Genomic DNA, 16651 nt, shown 5'->3' with positions numbered 1-16651 from the left:
AAGTTAAAATAAGTGTAAAAAAGTGTACAAAAAAGTTTGAAAAAGTAAAAAAAAATGTGAAAAGCTTACATTTCATATCCCCCTTCCCCCGGACCTTACCCCAGCTTCTGCGCATGCGCCTGTCGCCAAAATGGCAGACGCATTCGCAAAAGCCATGGATTACCAAGGTAATTTAAACTCTCCCTGCTACAAAACTTATCCGAGAGCCTGGAGATTTCACGGGGGCCGCGTTGAGCGGTTACTGATCAAGTTTTCACCATTACCCAATGGATAATGGAGATAACGTAAAAGTTAAAAAAAAGTTAAAGTTTTATCTCCCCTCACCGATGCAATTGGTGAGAGGAGTTGAAACTTTTACTGGAGGCCTCCATATTTGAACCCCGACGCGATCCTCCTCCGTGGACCTTCCCGGATTCTGCACATGCGATCACTAGCAAAATGCCGGACACATGTAGGAGCCAGGGAGCCTAGGAAATTTAAAATCTCCTTGCTCCCGGCGATCAACGGTCGCCGAAAGCCTGGAGCAGGGACCTCATTGAGTGGTCCCCAGTCACGTGATTTAAAGGTATCGATCTACCTTAGGCTGGTCTCACATGAACGGACAGGAATTACGGATTCCACATGCATCTGATCCGCAGTAATACACAGATCAATCGCATTGGATTACACAATTCCGCTCACATTAGTGGGTCGGAATTGCATAATTCACTTGCAGAAAAAAGAACGCAGCATGTTCTATTTTACCGCAGATATCCGTGACATAGAGCTCATTGTGCTCCATGGTCCGGATATGCCCGCAGTCCATACGCAACTACATTGTGTATGGGCTGCCAATACCCGTGTCATCGCTAAGCAACGGTGCAGGAAACACAAACAAGAAAAAAAGGTGCACTGTGCATGACCGGCCATGTAAGTACTCAGTTATTCGCAGTATATTACATGGCCATACACCGCTCCACGGCCGGGTTCCTAGCTGGGATCAGCTGCGGGCCTCCACCAGTGGATTCCACATCCGGCCATGTGAGCCCGGCATTATTCAGACCGCGACCTGTAATACATAATTTACAAGAAGCCCTGGAAACACTTGCCTTCCTGCAGTTCCAGGAGAAGCTTGTTGAGCGCCTTCTGTGTGAGACCGCCGCACCTCAGCAAGATTACAAAGCCTCAGAGCGCTACTTTTTATACCCCATCCCTGACGGTCAAGAAATACCCCCCAAAAAGCATGAGAGGAAGGGGGAATACCCAGTTTTATTGCCCCATGTGCCCATCCCAACCAGGCCCCCTGTAATTACCCCTGTCTTCGGAAATACCAAACAGTTCACATTATTACTTTTATCTAAGATTTGAGGAACGCCAAAAAGGGTGTGCGGTGGGGGGGGGATAATTTTCAGGGAGTCAATTTTTATTCCGCAGAAGTGAGCAATGGGGCCTGGAATTTATTCAGTTGTGCCCTGCAATCCAATGGGTGTTCCCCCCATTATAGACCTAGCCATGTGTCCTATAAGTAGATTAGGGCCACAATGGGTATGTTTATATAAATGGGACAAACAGGGGTATCTATTTTGGGGTGCAAGTCTTCAGTCCTATGTACACTGTACAAAAAAAAATGTTTTTAAATTGACACAATTTCCAAAAGAATTAAAATCTTAATTTTTTCCCTCTGCTTTGCTTAGATTCATTCAAATACTGTGGGGTCATAATACGCAGTACACCCCTAGAGAAATTTGTTTAGGGGTCTAGTTTTCAAAATGGGGTCAGTTGTGGGTGTTCTTTATCGTTTTGGACGCTCAATGGCTCTACAATTGGGCAATGGGCCTGGAATTTATGTTGTACCCTGAAATCCAATGGGTGTTCCTTCCATTACAGGCCTAGCCATGTGTCCTCTAAGTAGATTAGGGCCACAATGGGTAGGTTTCTGAACACGGGACAAACAGGGGTATCCATTTTGGGGTGAAAGTCTTCATTCATATGTATGCTGTACAAAAAAACTGTTTTTAATATGAGACAATTGCCAACAAAAAGAAAATCATAATTTTTTTCCTACTGCTTTGATTAGATTTATTCAAAAATTGTAGAATAAAAATACACAGTACACCCCTAGATAAATTCGTTAAGGGCTCTAGTTTTCAAAATGGGATCATTTGTGGGGGTTCTCTGTCGTTTTGGTCACTTAAGGGCTCTACAATTGGGCAATAGGGTCTAAATCACCTTCATGCAAGATTTCTGTTCTGAAAGCCACCGACTACTCCTTTCATTTTGGGCCCCGTTGTGCATCCAGACATAAGATTAGGGCCACAATGGATATATTTCTGAAAACCGGACAAATAGCGGTATCCATTTTGGGGTGCAAGTCTTCATTCATGTGTGTGCAGTACAAAAAAAGCTGCTTTGAAATTGACACAATTGCCAAAAAAACAAAAATTACAATTTTTTCCTTTTGCTTTGCTTAAATTCATTAAAAAACTGTGGGCTCAAAATATGCAGTACACCCCTAGATAAATTCTTTAAGGGGTCTAGTCATTTGTGGGGGTTCTCTATGGTTTTGGCCACTCAAGAACTCTACAAGTGTGCTATGGGGCCTAAAACGCCTTTAGGCAAAATTTCAGTTCTGAAAGCCACTGACTACTCCTTTCATTTTGGGCCCCGTTGTGCATCCAAACATAAGATTAGGGCCACAATAGGTATGTCTCTGAACACGGGAGACATTTTGGGGTGTCAAGCCTCATTTTCGTGTGCACTATAGGAAAAAAATATGTCTTTAAAATGACATTTGCAAAAATATGACATCTAATTTTTCTCCTATAAATTGAATTAATTCCTAAAAAAAACTGTGGGGTCAAAATATTTATGACCCTCCCCCCTTCCCCCAGTAAATACATTAAGGGGTGTAGTTTTTAAACTAGAGCAATTTGTGGGGGTATCTATCATTCTGAGACCCATGAGCCTTTGCAAACTTTACTTGAGGTATGAAAACAAAGTTTTCCTCAAAATGCTGAAAAGTAATGTTAATACTCTGTACGTCTCCTAAATGGTTAAAAAAAAAAAGTTTTTCAAATGTGCATTTAGAATAAAGTAAACAGATGGAAATATATATCCTATCAAAAATTTGTATAGTATGTTCGCACATATTTGAGATATTACAGTTGAAAATGTGAAAAAATGACAATTTTTTTTACAATTTTCCCAATATTGGTACTTTAAATAAATATACACAAATTTTATCGGACTATTTTTACAACCTAAATGAAGTACAATATGTGCCGCAAAACAATGTCAGAATCACTTGGATATGCAAAACCTTGACAGAGTTATGCTATGTTAAGTGACACATGTCAGATTTCCAAAATTTGGCTCCGTCACTAAGGGGTTAAGATTTATCAGTGTTTCATACTGGATGAGAACACTGGCGTATCCTTAGACTGGCTAGTCTAACTTTATATTACCAATTAGCTTTATTTTACTCCAGTTTTTGCACCAAAATTTTTGTGCATCTTTGGTGCATTTAACATTTAGGCTTTGCCCCATTCGCATGATGCCATGCCGCATTTTGCTATAAAGCCACACCCCTTTTTCGTAAACTGCAAAACATGTCTAAAAATGCCTAAAACTCATTTGGTTGAAAGCGCATAAGATAGTTTTCCAGTGCAATTAGCAACAGAAAACTGGTGTTTTTAAATAGCAAATCCACCCCCCTATGCATATACTAATGCATTACAAAAGCTGAGGAGTATATGAACTCTTGCAATATTATCTACAGGACCCAGTGACTAGTCAATCTGCACAGTGAGCAGATCATCTCAGTCCCTACTGCAGTCTGTTAATGTATTTCCTGTTGCCTCTTCTCTCTATTCATTTGAAACACTTGACTGTTAAAAGTATACCACACATTATTGCATAGGTAGTGCGGTGTAGTATACTAGCGATTGAGCAATCACATCATCAAGTGGTCGTCATCTTGAGGGACTAAAAAATGTGTAAAAGAAAGTTAAAGAAGCTTAAAAAATGTTCCCTACAAAATAATGTAAATTTGGTATCGCCACAATCATATTGGCCCAAACAATAAAGTTAAGATCTTATTTATACCACCTGGAGAGCGCCATAAAAAAAAGTCAGAATTGCTGTCGTTATTCATCTGCTTTGCAAAAAATTAAATAAAAAGTGATAAAGTTGCATGTACCCCAAAATAGTACCTATGGAAATTTTAACTTATGCCATTAAAACTAAGACCTCACACAGCTCCGTTGGCACATAAATAAAAATGTTATGGGTCTTGGAACGTGGTAATACAAGTACAACTGTTATACAATTTTTAAGTGTTTTTATTGTGGAAAAGTAGTAACCCCAAAAAAACTATAAATTTGGTATCACCGTAATCATATTCCTCCACAAAATAAAAGTAACATTTCATTTACACTGTACTGTGAAGGCCATAAAAAATAAATGAAAAAAAAAAAATCATTGGTGGAATTATTTTCTTCCATCCCTCCCCTCAAAAAAAAAAAAAAATGTGCTCCAGTGTCCCACAGAAAACAAGACTTCATATGACTATGTTGACAAATTTTATGGTTCTTTTATGGAACAATGACACTGAAAAATACGTCAGCTTGAAATGGGGTTGGGAATATTGATTCTACAGGTAGGGGATGAGCAAACAACAGAAAACATTTGTTATTTTTCTTCCTCCTGTCCTAGAGGAGGGCTAACATGGACTTACCATGCTTTCTTCCCTTTACACAATGCTTCAAAAATTTAAAAAAAGAGCAAAAACATATATTTGGTATAGTATATCACATGATTTATCCAGCATGGCAAATGCCATTTTAAATAAAAAAACGTAAATAAAAAATAGCCATTTTCTGTTCCTCACTTCCACAAAACAGGAATTAAAAGTAATCAATAAGTCATATAAAACTCAAAATAGTACTCATAAAAACTACAAGTCATCCTGCAAAAACACAAGCCCTCATTCAGCTCTGTCAACAAGCAAAAAGTCTTTCTTTAAAAAAAAAAAGTATTTATAGTGTGTAAAAGCAGTAAAACATAATAAAGCCTCCATAAATGTGGTTAGGATAAAGTTAACATAATATTTATACTGCATGCCATAGAAATAAATCCTAAAAAAACAATGGTGAAATTGCTTTTTTCCATTGCCCCCCCCCCACCCCCCCAGCATAAAGTTTAGTAAAGTTATTCGGTACATTATATATAAACTAGAAATTGTCTTGCAAAATATAAGGTGTCGTAGAGCTTCGAGAAACTAAAAAAGTTTTAACTACTGGAATATAAAAGGAGAAATGATTTATTGGTTCTTCAGGCTAGAATTAGCTATGTCACTAAGAGATTGTAAATGCATGTAAAAGGGTTCTGTCATTAAAAAATAAAATACTATACTTACCTATTCCTCCCCAGGCAGTCTACTTACCAGATCTTCTCACCTATCTTCTCCTGTTTCCTGTCACTTCACCTCCAATTGGCTTATTCCTCTGCTTCCTGTGACGTTATGTACATTCACAGGCAGTCTCCTTCCTGCCTGGCAATGTACATTACGTCACTAGTTAACAGCCTTGCATGGAGTGCTGAGCTATTGCAGAGATTGTGCATGCCCGCTGCCTCTGCAATAGATCAGCATTCCTTCCTAGCCAGTGAACGCTACGGCACAGGAACGTGACCTTCACTGACCTGCAGGAAGAAGAATGCGAGGAATGCAGCCTTCATAACAAGTCGGTCTAATTGCGCTGAGCTGACCTGGGGGACTGGAGAAGATCAGTCAGGAGAAGATGTGGTAAGGAGTCTGCCTGGGAAAGAATAGGTGAGTATAGAATTTTTTTTTTAATAACAAAATCCCTTTAAGGTGCCTTAAAGTTCTGCCCCAAATGTATTTACATGAGATATAAATTCAAACTTTTTGGGCAGATTTTTCCAATTTTAATGTTGAGGGTTAAGGCGCAAAATAAGCCAGTCACTAAGGTGTTAATACACCGGCCTGGACAGAGTGCTTTGTTGTTATTGCCCCACCCCACCCCAATACTCTATACCAGGGTCAGAGGCCCCATCAGCTCCCTTACCCTCAATAAGCTAAACTCCTGATTACTACTTCATCCCCCCAGAAGTAATTGCCTGTACATTTTCTTTCATATACCGAATATTCCAGACAGAAAGTGAGAATCCAACTTCCAATTGCATCATGTATCAAAGAACTCTGGGCTCTCTATCGTTTAAGGAAGTGATAATTATAACCTGACTTCCGCAGTGTCGGCGCTTACTGTAGCTTTGAATAAGAGATTTGAGATTTATTCACACGTCTTCAGAATACTTATTTAAGCACTTTTACAATATTTTAATGACTTCTATGTGTGATTGAATATTTTATTAGCTTAGTTTATATTTTATTTATCTTTTCACTATATAACTTACCTGCGTCCCCTTAAATCAGAGAACTTCCCTTTGCATTAAATTAAAAGGTTTTAACATGTGAAATTCGTTTTTTTTTACAGGATGCATATTTAATGTATATATTCTTAAAATAATGACTTACGCTTTAAGTCGAATATGTTTTATCATACAATATTTGTGGAACAGAATCTTAATGCATTCTTAATTCACTTTAAAATGAATTCCCTTACAGACCCACTTGAAACTATGCATTATAAATAAAGCTATATAAACTACCCAGGACTATGCGAGCCTATTAATTATTGAGATGGGGAATTTCTTTTACAGAGGAGTAGATCATATTCTATGTACAGTGATTGTAAAAAGCTTTGTAGGTGCTGCGTTAGATTTAACTCTGCTTTAAGGGAACGCCCTACCGTTGCAGCATGCCTTATTACTGAATATACGAGCAGTAGTAGTGCTGAGTTTGCTGAGTGTGATGATATTCAGACTTAAAGGGAATCTGTCACCACGAAGAGTACCATATGGTGGTGTTCGGGGAGTTGATGGGGAGCCAAGGATTGTCTTTTTTATATTCACCCGCTTCCCCATTCTCACAGTGTCTGCTGTGAAGTCTGGGGCAGTCCAAAGATCTGACTCTTCCAGGCCTCTGTGCGCTCACTTTCTCATCGAAGTCTAAAATGGCCCAACCGAATGCTCTTTAACAAATAATAGTGACAACCACTGTGCACCATAATACTGCCAGTTAGAGTAAACCATAAGAGTGACTTTCATAGTTCCTCTGTAATAGTTTTACCTCGTGGCCCCCCAAATAGTGACAGCCCTGCTTCTTCTAATTGCTAGACACTGAGTTAAGTATGCATATGCTACTGTGTCTGGTAGCAGGGACTATCACCAGTCCCTTGTTGCCTTCAATGAAAGTACTAATAAGGGAATGAAAGCCTACAAACCCCAAGTGGTCTCCCAAACATTGCAAGAGAGTGAAAAGTTATCTGAACTTGACTATTTCAGCTGGACCAGATGGACATGCGTATGGGAGCCTCTTGACTTTCCCTTCGCATTTGATGTCAGGAGAAAGAAGGATTTGGCATGTTGAAATTCAATACTCCATCCTTTTCGTCTTCGTGGAGATAAGCCGCCATGAGAACTGTCTGACAGCAACTTTTTACACTCATCCCATGGAAAACACATGAACACAAAGCCGAACCAAGCATGCATTTATTGTATGTGGAGTTGTTGGGAAAAATATTGTAGCTGCCGGTCAAATGAGTATTTAGTAAGACATCTAAGGTTGTGTTCAAATCTGTGTCAAAACCTCCGCCCAGGGCTTCTGGCACAGTTCTGTCCAAAAAGAAACCAGATGCTGCACTATTTCATCTGGATAGATGCCAGACAGTATAACGGAAGCTGGATGGACCTCTTTATAGTCAATAGGATCTATCCAGCGCTGTTCAGTTCTGTCATCAGAACACCAGAAATCCAAACGCAGATGTGAACATAGCCTAAGGAAGGAGTAACTGAAAAGTTAACTAAATGTTTTAAAAACTTCTGACATGTCATATTCATTGGTGAGGATCCAGGTGCTGAGATTCAATGGAGTCTGAACACTGCTTGCAATGACAGCCAAATGGGCACAACTCTCAGATGAGTGTTTCTGCCCCTACATTTTAGCAATCAGTGGGGGTCCAAAAATCGAGATCCCGACCAATCAAAACTTCTGACATATTAACTAGATAAAGTGGCTCTTCATCTGTGCTTTTTACATAGGACTGTAGGTTAAATTGCTACATTATCTTAACACAAATAGTTATCATAATATAGTTATTTATATCTACGAAGGGGTAAATGAAATGTGAGCAACTGAATCAACTGTGAGAAGTAATCTATGCTTTCTTTAGTTTGTTTCAAACTCGTCAGAAATTTATACTCGAAAATAACTTTCCAATACAGTCTTTGGGGATTTCTGACAATTTCTTTATGCTTCTTTATTGTGTTCTGAAAAGTTAGAGAGGTTGTCTCCTTTAGACTGTGCCATGTTGTCAGAAGGGTCGCATAATCTCCAGTAATGTGTAGGGAGATAATGTAGCAAGTCCTGTGGTTGCGAGGTGCATCTTTGCAATAACTGGAGAAGCATAGACTGGAGGCCACTGGCCTGGAAGCTACTGAGAATGAGTCCGTTTAATTGTCAAGTTTATGGACATAATTATAGCAGGTGACAGGTGAAGAATATGACTGGTTATGGAGAGTTTTACACCAGTTCAGTTGAACAAGCAATGTACAGAATAATACGGCAATAATATACAATAGTATTATTTGGGTACAATACAAAATGATTACTAACGTTCAATTAACGGTCTGTACCCTATGAGTAGAGTGTCCTTAATATTGTGAATGCAATATAGAATTATCACAGACAATGAATTTACCCTGACCTGGGGTAAATGGCTCCAAAGAGGCTGTTTGAAAATAGGAGTCTCCTCTGAAATAATTTAGTCTTGTAGGAACTTCAGATCACCAAATGACTGAATCCACCATATGAAATATGCAGTGACTGTTCCCTGAACAAATTATAAACACAGTACGTTTGGCAAGGTTGTACAGTGATTAAATCAAAACAACCAATTTAGTGGTGAAGAGCCTGGGTGATGGTACTCATGACTACACACCACCAAAACTTAAATATCTAGGTAACAGCTCTCAGTCTATCTGCTCTCACTCGTGAGTTCTCTCCTGGTGATGACTTGCAGTTGTCAGTAATTGCAGTTGATGTTTCCTTGGACAATTGGCAGACCTCTTTTTGGCATTTACATTAGAACAGTTGGGTTGTGCCACTGCAGGAATCTGAGTCGTGCTCTCTCTCTCTCTCTCTGGTACAGGAAAACCCAGCTCTCCGGTAACACTGGGGCAGCTCACTCCTTACAAGGCTCTCTGCAAAAACCGCTGAGTCACACCAGAGCGCTGGAAAAGGAAATATCTTTTATGTCTAGTCAATCAACAGGCAGCTCAGGTCCTGTTAGTCCACACAGCAAAGTTAGAGTAAAAAAACACAGTCATGTGATGTTTGTTTTTTCCGCTCTTAGCCATGAACTGTGTTGGGTAATGCAGCTAAGCCCTATAAGTTGAATGAAACTAAGTTGCAGTTCCAGACCCTTATATGTAATCTCATACAACCCTTATAAAGAAAGGAATCCTAATGAGTACAAGAAACATTTGTCTCCTGCTATTTTTTGGATCAAAAATTGCCTTAGACGGGATAAAAGGTGCTATAATAAAGTAATGATGTACTCTACTTTGCACAGGTGAGTTACGATGGAGAACTTCACAAGCACCCACAGTTGGAAGCTGACCTCGCAGCAGTGAGAGAAATCTATGGACCCAGTGCTGTATCTCTCAGGTAAGCATATTATAAAGTATTTGGACTATTGTTATATACAATTTCATGATAGATGTGCCCAGTCATTGGCTGCCATGGTCACATGGTGTTACGGGGCTTTTCTTTAATTCCATGAATCATTTCATTTGCTTCTAAAATATCATTGTATTAAAAAAAAGTTTAACTTTGTCTTTTGTACATTTTCAATATATTTGGAAAGAGTTGGAAAAAAAACCTCAGCACCACTCTTTACCGTAGACTGTGTCTGGTACTGCAGTTGACTGTGTCTGGTATTGCAGTTGAGTCCGATTTTCTTAAATGGAACCTGTCATCAATTCTAAGCACCATAAACCAAGCTATGATGCTTACGTGGAGTCCGGGAAGCTGTGTCTCATACTCACTCAGTCTTCCATTGCTGTGGTGTCCCCTGACAAAGCCAGTGCGTGCATACTAGCCTGACTCTCTTCAGAAGGCTGTGCACATGCACTCCCATATGATGAATGGAAAGGCGTGTGCTCAGCCTTCTGAAAAAAGTTACACTTGCTGTGCGTGCGCTGACTTCACCAGGGGACATCGCAAGAACAGGAGACTGGATGAGTATTAAAAGAGGCTCGCTGGACTCCACGTCACCTAAACTATAAGCATCACAACTTGGTACATGGTGCTTAAAGTTGACGTCGGGTTCCCTTTAAATGGTAAAGAGCTGCAATACCAGACACAGCCAATGGAAAAGGGTGGCACTATTTCTGTGGAAAAAAAATAAAACTTTTTAAAATCCTGGATAACCCTTGACAATGTCCCATTAATTATACAGCACATATTTCATAGACCTTACTGTCATACGCCTGCCTCCATCCCTCTAGGTTTGTCTGTTCTTCTTGTCCAATTCTACCTCTGTTGATCTAGGCTCCATTTATGCCGGACAAGTTGGCATCTGGGTAGTAATGTGGTAGCAAACTACAGTTTGTATGCTCATTCCACTACCTTAGTACTTTCAGAGGTCGAGGTTGAGTATTGCACAGACTTTGTACACTGCAGTAACTGCTGTTATTATTATTAACATGATATTAATCTGTGTTGCAGGGAATATGGAGCAATTGATGATGTGGATATTGATTTACATATAGACGTTAGCTTCCTAGATGTAAGTCCTTTGAGTCTGTTTTTTATTTTCTCATTACATTTTTTCTAAACTTTGCTTTTAATGTATTAAACACAATTAGTAATGGCAAACATAGTCAGTAATAAGGTTTGTATTATACTGTACTGTATAAGGGCCATTGCAGAAACGAACCTCTTTATGAAGGATTTACCCATCCATTCCTAGACTATGGCGGTTAAAGCGACTCTCCGGGCCTGGAGAAACAAAGATGGCCGCGCCGCTTCTCTGACTACCTGATTCACTCTGTGTATTAGCAGGGTTCAGACTCGTCATGAAAAACCTGGAATACCTGGAATTTGATGAAAGTCATGGAATACCTGGAAATCTTATGGAACTTTCTGATTTGTCTTGGATTTTTGTTTTTCGTCATGGAATTTTTTCTGAGTAATAATAATAATTTCTGAGATTCTTGTGTGTTTTAGTTCTGTTTGTCCAAAACAGTTTCTTTATTCCATTACGATCCAGTATTGTGTTTAACACTACAGGCCAAAGGAATAAAGAAATTGTTCTGGATAACAGAACTAAAAACACACAAGACTCCCAATACTCAATCTTAAAAATACAAAAAATATTTAAGATTTTGAAGTTTCTTATAAAATATATATATATATATATATATATATATATATTATATTATATATATATATATATATATATATATATATATATATATATATATATAACTGGAAATAGCTTGACTAGCAGGGTGTGACTTTTTGATTATTTTTGTATATAAAAAAACAATAAAGGTGCCAGAAACTTTACACTTGCCAGAAAATCACGCATTTTTTGAGCGATATGGGAGTGAGTGAAAGTGCTGGATTATGAAACCAATGGTTTCACTCATGTGATGTTGCGAGAAAAAAAATTACGGCATCTCTTATTTTTCTGCATTTTGCATTTTTTTAAATCTCCCATGTTACCCTATGGAGCCGCTTTTTTTATCGCATCATAAAGCACATCGTGTGATGTGTTTTTATCATTAGAAACTCCTATTGACTTTCGTGCTAAAGAATTGCAGGAAAATCGTTTGAGAAAATTGCAAGTGGCAGCCATGCTTTTGCGAGAAAAAGCAGTTCTGGTGCTCAAAAATCACGGGGAAAAAGTTGAGATTTTGCCGCGATTTTTACGCAGCAATATCGCGATCGCTAGTGTGAAGGAGCCCTAAACCTTTGATTGCGTGTATTTTGAGTTCCGCGAGTGTCATTGAAAATGAAGATTTTGTCATGGAAAAAGTTTTTTGAGAACTTGTATGAACCCTGATTAGGCCTTCTTCACACCACTATTGTAGTTGCGTCCAAAAATCCCAACCATCTGAAGCATTGGATTGCAATGTATTCATTCAGATGAGCGTCAAAAAATTGCACCTGGAAAAATAGCACCTCGGCCCCTGAAAATGGCGACCAACTTTATACGCAGTGTCAAAAGATAGGTCTTGCCCTATCTTTGTACGAGATACGCTGGAGGCTCCCATAGACTTCTATGGGATCTGATAAAAAAGGGAGGGAGTTTAGCTGCGTCCAACGCAGGGAAGCGAAGACAGCTGGCTCTATTTAAGCATTAGCAGTCATTCCGAGGAATTCTGCTGACTGAGGGATTTCCGCCCTGCAGCGTATTTTTTTGCCGATACGCCGCAGCCGCCTATGTGAATTGCCAAGAAAACACTAATAAAGATCAGGACTTGATTGCGGCTATTTTTCATTCATATGATTTTTAGCAGCAATCAGCTGAGCGTAGAAGCGCACTGAGTCGTGTGAAAGAGGCCTAAGTATGCATCATAGGTCTAAGGCCTTAGTCAGATGGGCGTTTTTTGCCGCGATTTGCGCATGCGCATGCGTCCGGCGATTTTATAAAACCATTGCTTTGCAATGGTATCGGACACATGAGCGCTTTTTATGCGCTCGTACGATAAATTATAGAACAGAAATCGCAGATCGCACCTATCTGCGATCTGTGATTCCTCTTCTCTTCTCTATATGCGCTCAATGGGGCCGGCGGCAGCAGCGCCGACCCCATTGAGAACATATAGAAGACAAATCCTTCTTCTCTGCCACAGCTGTAACAGCTGTGGCAGAGAAGAACGATGTTTGCCCATTGAATTCAATGGAGCCGGCAATACAGCCGGATGAATTGTCAGGAAGGGCTTAAATATATAAGCCCTTCCCTGCAATTCATCCAGAAATGTGTTAAAATAAAAAAAATATATATACTCACCTGCTCCCGGCAGCCGGAGTTCCGTGCTCAGCGCTGAGCCAATCAGGGGGCTGGTCTGACTCACACCCCCTTCACACCCACTGCAGGCCGGCCGCGCGGAACTCCGGCTGTCGGCAGCAGGTAAGTACAGATAGTCCCCGACTTGCGAACATTCGACTTACGAATTTCGCTAGATGCGAACAATCTGTCCTGCACAGTATGATGTAATGCTATGGCATTACATCATACTGTGCACGGACCGGGCAGGCTTCTATCAAGCCGTTCCGGGAGCCTGTTCGCAAGTCCGTTTTGTTCGCAAGTCGAACAAATGGTTGTATGGAGGGGATCGCGGGTGGATCCCGCTCCATACAACGTCGGGTGCCTGGCTGTTCTTACAGCGGGCACCCGGCGGCAGCAGTTCCGACGAGCCGTGGCGCTTGTCGGAACTGTTAACACTTTAAATACTGCTCTGACAGCGGCATTTAAAGTGTTAACAGTTCTGCCGAGCGGCGCGGCTCGTCGGAACTGCTGTCGCCGGGTGCCCGCTGTAAGAAACAGCCTGCACCCGACGTTCAGGGGGCCCGTACAGCATCTCACGATGAGATTGCGGGACGCTGTGTGGTTGCTAGGCAGCCGGGGGCCTCCTGAAAGGCCCCAGGGCTGCCTATGCAGAGTGCCCATCAAGCGCACGGCTTGCTAGGTGCTCTGCATAGACAGCCCTAGGGCCTTTCAGTAGGCCCCCGGCTGCCCAGCAACCGCGATGTGACCGGACAGGCTTCTATCAGGCTTGACTATTATTGTTCGTTTTTACTTGTTTGAACAATTTTTGAACAATAATCATTCCATCTAAAAGCACCCTTTGGGTTCATTCACACGGGGACCTATGCGCGCAAAAATCACCGGCGTAAAAAAATTGATGCTTTCTGCGCATCTAAAATTCCTTCATCTGAAGGTCCCCATAGAAAACCATTGGGTCTAATAGCCACGAGTTTTTTACGCACGTAGGTCCCCGTGTGAATGAGCCCTTAGGGGGGCCTCACATGAGCGCATTTGTGGCCGCAAAATTTGCGCCCGCAATGCACATCCCATAGAACCCATTCACTTGAATGGGTTCCTTCTAGAGATGAGCGAGCATACTCACTAAGGACAATTGCTCGATCGAGCATTGTCCTTAGCGAGCATCTCCCCGCTTGGTAGAGAAGGTTCGGCTGCCGGCGTGGGTGAGAGGTGAGTTGCGGCCATGAGCAAGGGGGACCAGGGGGGTGGAGAGAGGGAGAGAGATCTCCCCTCTGTTCCTCCCCGCTCTCCCCTCCGTTCCTCCCCACCAGCCGCCGGCAGACGTATCTTTGCTCCTGAGCGGGCATGTACTTGCTAAGGGCAATGCTCGATCAAGCAATTGCCCTTAGTGAGTATGCTCGCTCATCTCTAGTTCCTTCATATGTGGTGTTTATCCGCGTTCATTTTTCTGTGCAAATCTGCTACGAATTTTAGCATGGATTGGCATCAAAATCCACATCAAAATCCGCTTGACTTGCATATGGATTTTAATCCGGACTTTGGTGCAGCTCTTGACATGAATTTCATTGCTCTTTTTGAAGAAGTGACATCTGCAATATACATTGACATGCTCTGGATTTAAAATCCACACGGCATGTGGAATCTACTGCAGATTCCATGTGGATTTTCTCAGTATAGTTTGGATAAGATTTGATACATTTCTGTCCAGTTTGGATAAGATTTGTTATATTTCTGTCCAGTTTGGATAAGATTTGTTACATGTCTGTCCAGTTTGGATAAGATTTGTTACATGTCTGGTTTGCACTGTAAATGCAGTGGATTTTCCTTGCAGAAAGTCTGTGCAGAAAATCCCCAGCATTTCCGCGATGTGTAAACATGCCCTGAAGTTACCATCTCTTAGCTAAAACCATGAATGATTATTTTTCTTTTTCATCTATTAGGAAGAAATCGCTGTAGCATGGGACGTGATCCGCACAGAACCAATTGTAGTCCGTCTGCATTGTTCTCTAACACAGTATTTAAATGGCCCAGGTATGTAGCAGATTTAGTCATTGAGACTTGAAGTTAAATAAGGGTTGTGTTAATGTATCATTTGTATATGCTTTCATCTGGTAACCAGTGGTCATCTGACAGCTGCTTCCTCCACAATCACTAGAACAACAGGTTCACAATCTGCCCTGTAAAGGCTATGTACTGCTTTGGACTTATTTTCTTTTAATCAATTTGGTTTTGGAAATGAAAACTTTTTTTCTGAGTTGGTTTCCATCAAAAATGTCTGATTGTTTGGTTTCTATGCGTGTATTGTTTTCCAGAGTAAAGTGACAAGTTTTTTCAGCTCCACCCCTAGCCTGCTGCTTTTTTGTGAATGTGCATTCACTGCCTTTCCACTGAACTATTACAAAGGGCTCTATGACATTGTGGAAGTAGGGGGGTTGGAGATCTGGAGGACAGAGAACAGAACAGAGGAAGCTACTGTTACAAAGGGCTGTGATTCACTCTGGGTGATTTTTTTTACACTTATCAGCAGTGAGGGGGAATGGGTCCAGCAGCTACTTAGGGAGGATGAGAGACAGCTGTGTAGTATTGAGTGGGTGTGGCTATTCTACACAGCTTCTAAAAAAAGAGATGGGAGGTGGAGTTGAGTTTTTGCTAGTTCAGGAGAGAGACCAGCTCATCAGTGCTGGTAATGCCTTAAAGCTAGAAACATGAATGTAGGAGAACCTGCAAACAAAGCATGCTCTCTAAATGAGTTTGCTCTTTCATGAAAAGGAAAACTCAATGCAAAAAAGATAAGTGCATATTTTTTCTGCAGGGGATTTTTTTTCATGCTGAACAGTTTCCATAGCCTTGGGGCGGATGAGGCTGTATTGCACGTAGAGTGGAAACTAGTGGAAAGGATCTAGTGCAAGATTATGGATTACATGGAAAATAAACTTATATGTACACAATCCAAATAAATATAGTATTTGGGTTTTGTTATAGACCTGAGTGGACCTTCTACTCCACAGACCGCCACCCATGTTACCCTTCTGATATCTTTCTGATTGACAGCAAATGTCAGCAAATCCTATTATCAGGATCCGATGTTAAAATAAAGTCCTGCTTTATGCAGTAAAGGACATGACATCCACTCCCTACCACAGTAACCTTATTAAATTCTTTATCTGAGCAATTTCCATTTTCAGCTCCGCAGAAGCCTTTATTCTATATCTCACTTATAAAACCTATTATGATCAACACAACGATTTGACATTCTGTACTTCCAATCCTTAGTAGAGATTAATTTGCCATTCCCTGGAGGCAGGAGATAATGGTAATTGTTATAAACTAGTTACGCTCATGTGAATGTTTGCCTTTTATAGTTCATACAGGACCAGGAGAGTACCTAAAGACTCAGGGGCCCAGGTGGAAAAGTTCAGCCCCCCCCCCCGGGCTTTCACCCTCATACCTATGCCTAAATCTTGCACTACAGGAAAACTTTTTTGTAACCCCTTGGGCCTTTCTCACACATC

General features: G+C 40.8%; 1 protein-coding gene across 2 annotated transcripts in view; it reads left to right on the top strand.

The window, feature by feature from the left end:
- The window catches only part of PARP8 (poly(ADP-ribose) polymerase family member 8), a 261740-nt gene that overhangs the window by 167845 nt on the left and 77244 nt on the right, over nt 1-16651 (top strand). For both annotated transcript variants that reach the window (XM_066602737.1, XM_066602738.1), the window contains 3 exons: nt 9693-9787; nt 10850-10910; nt 15080-15170. In XM_066602737.1, coding sequence (XP_066458834.1) covers nt 9693-9787; nt 10850-10910; nt 15080-15170 — 247 coding nt within the window. The remainder of the gene's footprint in view (nt 1-9692; nt 9788-10849; nt 10911-15079; nt 15171-16651) is intronic.

Source organism: Eleutherodactylus coqui, chromosome 5, assembly GCF_035609145.1.
Source record: "Eleutherodactylus coqui strain aEleCoq1 chromosome 5, aEleCoq1.hap1, whole genome shotgun sequence".
Classification (NCBI taxonomy): domain Eukaryota; kingdom Metazoa; phylum Chordata; class Amphibia; order Anura; family Eleutherodactylidae; genus Eleutherodactylus; species Eleutherodactylus coqui.
Note: the sequence above shows the minus strand (reverse complement) of the source record. Positions and strands in the feature narration are given on the sequence as shown.